The sequence below is a fragment of the Pinus tabuliformis genome, chromosome 8, assembly GCF_031772625.1.
Source record: "Pinus tabuliformis cultivar Carrire ecotype Pingquan chromosome 8, CPIR1, whole genome shotgun sequence".
Taxonomy (NCBI): domain Eukaryota; kingdom Viridiplantae; phylum Streptophyta; class Pinopsida; order Pinales; family Pinaceae; genus Pinus; species Pinus tabuliformis.
The window spans coordinates 16,993,508-16,998,862 of NC_142294.1; the positions used below are offsets into that span (position 1 = coordinate 16,993,508).

General features: G+C 37.4%; 1 protein-coding gene across 1 annotated transcript; it reads left to right on the forward strand.

Annotated features, from left to right (window-relative positions):
- Positions 1-1,216: 1,216 nt before the first annotated feature.
- On the forward strand, positions 1,217-5,139 carry LOC149233933 (pto-interacting protein 1-like). Its single transcript, XM_089371687.1, has 6 exons — positions 1,217-2,355; positions 2,487-2,738; positions 3,173-3,339; positions 3,538-3,617; positions 4,021-4,165; positions 4,522-5,139. Exons 1-6 carry the CDS (start codon positions 1,707-1,709, stop codon positions 4,873-4,875), a joined length of 1,647 nt encoding a protein of 548 aa, XP_089227813.1. The 5' UTR covers positions 1,217-1,706; the 3' UTR covers positions 4,876-5,139.
- Positions 5,140-5,355: the final 216 nt, after the last annotated feature.

Consider the following 5,355-nt stretch of genomic DNA (forward strand, 5'->3'; position numbering starts at 1 on the left):
ACAAGGAATACTTTAACCATACATTCTAGCACCATACATATTCAACATACTTATCAACATTATTTATAAAACATATATTTATACAATATACAAAAAAAAATATATATTTAAAAAAACAATTATTTACATAAAATTCAATTTGATTAAAAAATCAAAATATTTAATATAATTTTAAGATATAGTATAATTAATAATAAATGGAATGGTCACTTTTATTTTAGAAACGTGTGATATAATTTTTTTTTTCTAGTTAAGACTAACCTAAGTACTCACGGGGGATTGAATCGGTGACCTATCGCAAGGAGTACCTTAACAGCACATCCATTCACCGTCAATCCAAAACCCCGTGGGTAAAGGTAGTGGGCTTGACCCGGTTTAGACTAACTACTCGCATGACGAGCTACGACCTTGCTCGAGATTGAACACAAGACCGGTCCGTCATGACGAGGCCGACTTTACCACTACGTCGCCTCCACGACCTTCGTGTGATATAAATTTAGACAATATTGTAATTTCTTATTATTTAAAATGTGTTTTTAAATACATAAATAAATTCAATACTCTAAAAAAAAATCTCCTAAACATTCAAACTCTCCAAATTCAACAATTTAAACCTATAATTCTTAAAAAATTGAACTAATTACAAATAAAATTAAACCCAAAAAACTATTTATTAATTAGTTACACTTCATTGTATTGATATAAATAACCCAACAAATTATACAGTCAAACCCACTTCATTTAACTAAACATCCAACAAACTATCCCACATTTTATTTAACTAAATATCCAAACAAGTCATCCCATCATAAACATGAGTTACTCCAGAATTGAACCCATGAATTACGTTATAAAAGTCCTAATAATTTACCCGCATTACAAGGTTACTTTAACTCTAATTGAAACACACAACTTAAATGTTCCTAAAAGTCAGTCAATACGTCCAAGGTAAGTCAATGGATATCATACTCTTCATTAATTCACCTCGATAAATTCTAGATTCCTTTACCTTTGCCCTAAAAGAAATATTTAACAATTTGTCACCGTCATGTCACAAAATAAGTTACAACTTAAAGCCTGGGTCAATGAATTTACCCAATTAATTTAGCTTTGATAAACCCTAAACCACCTCACAGGGAGGGGAGAAGAATTAATAAAAAACAAGTGAAGTTGTGTAGGTGAGCTAAATCTATCAAAATCGATTGCAACAAAATCCAGTTTCTTCTCCCACACATGAAATGGAATAGCTGTAGCTGTGTTGGTCCGCTGGCTATTAATTTAAAATAAAATTATCTTTCCTTGTAGGTGCAGATTTTGCGGGAAATTGGGCGCGACAACATGTACAGATTCACTTTTCCCATCAGAATTCATGCCCCACCTTGAGTTGCACCTGTTCTCCATCTCTCTGATCTATATAACTCACCTAACAATGTTTGAACTTTCTCTGTGACAGTCGTTCATGAATATACTCCATGGATGCTTTGATAACTCCTCCAGTGTTTGAATAAACTGCCCCTGTTTCTCAGACTACGCATTCACTTATTGTGGCTATTTCTTGCGTTCAAAGGAACAGAGTACCGCCAACTTTGGAAAGTGTCCCAGAAGACTGGCAGCTTTTCAGCAACTTTCTTTTTCGTTCTTTCGCTTTTTTAGGGGTGCAAATTCCAACTCCAGATCTGACCGGAGGACATGATATAACATTATTCATGGGGTGCGTCTCTAGCAGCCAGGGAGTTAATAGTGAGGAAAAAACTGAGTGCGGTAAGCAGAAAAATCATAAAAACAAGGCTTGCATTCACAATGGTCCAGTTAACAGCGAGGAAGAGATGATTGCACAGGTTTCGGTGGATTGCGAAACAGCCATGAAAATGAAAATTCTGTGCAGGAAAAATCGATGGGGTCTCGCCACCATGGGACTTCTAACTGGAAGTAAAAGATCGGCCAGAAATCTTAATAGTCTAAATGAATTTGACCCCAATGACACTTGGCTTCTAGCGGGCGATTTAGTCGATCAGTTGGGGTGTTGTAGTCCAGGAGCCACAGAAAACCTGGATATCACTTCTGTTAATTCTTCTTTTCGTTTCAGTTTCGGCTCCCAGTTGGATTTGGAGGCTGCATGCAATAATAACAGCAACAATACTCCTGTTGGTTCCAGACCCACTGTACTGTTAGTGAATCTGGAGAAAGGAATGGATACCCCAGATTGTAAGGACGGTATCATGGCTTCAAGCAACAAATCAGACGTTCAATGGGCAAGAATCCAGTCCTTGGAACGTCACATTTTGCCTGCAGTGGAAGGCTTGTCTAGATTCGACTATGAAGAGATTCGATTGGCTACATCAGACTTCTCTCAAGGTATTTTCTGATCTGATATCTATTTACATATAAATAAAATCAATTTCCTTTATGCAAAGCAAATGAAATTCTGTATACTGTTCTTCTTGTTTGGTGTTATCTTGATTATGAGAATTTTTTAATGGACATAGACAAAGTGCTGGGAAGGGGAGCTCACAGCTGCGTTTACAGAGGCAGGCTGAGGTTTGGGAAACTGATTGCTGTGAAAAGGCTGGACTGTGATGATAAGGAATCAGACAAGGCATTCTGCAGAGAGCTTCACATTGCTGGCAGTTTGAAGAATCGTCATGTGGTTCCTTTGTTAGGTTACTGCATTGATCGCCTGGGCCTTTTTCTGGTCTACAAGTTCATATCTGGTGGAAGCTTGGAATACCATCTTCATGGTATTGTTATATCTGTCTTTATTATTATTCTTTTGGGCTTTTTATTCTCTGTTGGACTGAACAGAAGAACTGTGATTACTGGTGTTTTTAAAGTTTGGAATACCATCTTCATGTGGTATTGTCATATATGTAATTACTCTTCTTTTGGGCATTTTAGTTTCTGTTGGGCTGAAAATAAACAACTCTGATCAGTGTTTTGATGGTTTGGATTACCATCTTCATGGTACTGTTATACCTGTAGTTATTCTTCTTTTGGGCATTTATTTTCTGTTGGAATGAAAAGAAAGAAAGCTGCTTATTGTTTAACGGTGGAAGTTTGTCATACCATTTTCATGGTCCTGTTATGTCTAGAATTCATCTTCTTTTGGGCATTTTATTTTCTGTTGGTCTGAGAATAAGAAGTCTGATTACTGATGATTTGTGTGAAAATGCAGAAAATAAAAAGAAAGGGAAGGGCTCTCTGTCCTGGTCAGCCAGGTTTCGAGTCGCAGTAGGAATTGCCAAGGCTGTGGATTATTTGCATCATGGCACTCAAAAATGCGTCCTACATAGAGATATCAAACCCTCAAACATTCTTTTATCCTCTCGGAAAACAGCTAAGGTAATGTAACAGTAAGTTTGCATATAATGGTGAGAAACCATGTATTGGTCAGATCTATTTCTGTTGCAATCTGCATATGGATGCTACATTCAATAATGTTCAGAAGATCTATTTTTGATGCAGCTTGCATATGGATTCCACATTCAATAATGTTCAGATCTTTGGCATATAATGCTTATGTGACTATTTCTATTGCAGTTGTGTGATTTTGGGCTAGCAACATGGACGCTGGGGCCTTCTGTACCCTTCTTGTGCAAGTCAGTTAAAGGAACATTTGGGTGAGGCAAATAATTCTTGGATACCATTTCCATGTAAAGACCATTTTCTTATCAGATCACATAAGATACTTGCACATATAAATCTAAACTGGAATCTGAAATAAATCTGAGCCGAATCTGATATAGCCCTTGACATCAGATTTCAGAGGTTGCATGTCTGGTTCGGCCATTTGTGGATATGTATCAGACCTGGTTTATATGGGTTTCTCATAGTATCTATATTCAAATGCGTTTGTGCTAGGATACATATTTAGATTTTTTTTTGTACACTCAGTGCACATTGAATTGTGCTGATATCCATATTCAATGTACCCAATGCACTGTGTAAATCAATTGGTTGTTACATGGGCTAGTGCGCAAGCTTTGATGATATGGAGAATAATTAAAAGGGCATTGGATACAGGTATCTGGCTCCAGAATATTTCCAGCATGGGAAGGTGTCTGAGAAAACTGACATTTATGCATTTGGAGTTGTTTTATTGGAATTGCTGACTGGAAGGAAAGCCATTGACACAGAACGCCCTGGGATTGAGAACTTGGTCCTTTGGGTGAGCCACTTTTCTTCTATTTTGTTTTGTTTTGTCAATATGTTTGATTGATTTTGCTGAGATTAGCAGAGATAGCCTTAAGAATTTGGAGGTTGTGGAGTTTGCCTGCTAATGTTCATATATGATACACCCAATGAACTTGCTGGATTCAATGGGTTTAATGTAATTGATACTGTTGATATTCAATTAACCCAATCAACCGATCCATCCAATGAACTGGTTAGATTCAAATGGGTTCAATCAATGCAAAATTGATAATGTTCATAATCAATGCACTTAATGAACTGGTTAGATTCAATGGGTTTGAAGAAATAATTGATGGGCAGTTAGATTCATTGTTGTGTGTGTTTGTTCAGGCAAGGCCGTTACTGTACAGGGGAAATGCAGAGGAGCTGGTGGACCCTCAACTGAGATCGTCCTGCAAGGGAAAGCAGGTAACGAGAATGATGGGGGCAGCGGCTGTGTGCCTCCACCCAATGGAGTCATTGAGGCCATGCATGAGCCACATTCTCAAAATCCTGAATGGCGAAGAAGACACGAGACTCATACAGCATGCTCGCCTCACACTGCTTGACGACGTCAATGGAGAATCTGAGAAGAACATGAAGGCGCGCCAGGGCCATCTCGCCCTAGCCATGGTCGGAATGGATTTGGATTTAGAGTTTGTCGATAATAACAACGACGAAGACAATAATAATTCATCCCACTAGGTATCCTGCTGCTGGGAAGATAACGCCCGCACTGCTAGCATACAGAAATCTCTGACAGGGACTGTACATCAGCTTTTCCTTTATAGGAAGAAGACACATATAGAAATGAAATGAGCCAGAAGAACTGTAATATGTAAGAAGAATGGTAGGTAGGCGTGGTTCGAACTCGTGACTTCTGGTGTATTCGTTTGAGAGTTGAGAAAGATGTTTACAAAGCTGCTATCGATTTGTTTAATGACAAAGATGTGTACCTCCTTTGTAAAATGCGTTTCATGAAATTTTGGGGGAGTTTCTGAACATCAATGTATTTTTTTAGTTTAGAAGTTATTTTTCCATAATATATGTTTGGTGGGTAATATATGTTTGTGGAGAGCTAATGAATTGAATTTCCAAAAAAGAAAAATGTTGTTGGTCTTAACTTTGGTTAATATAATCTTTTAAACCATTCAACAAAAAAAACTTAATAATCACAATCATAAA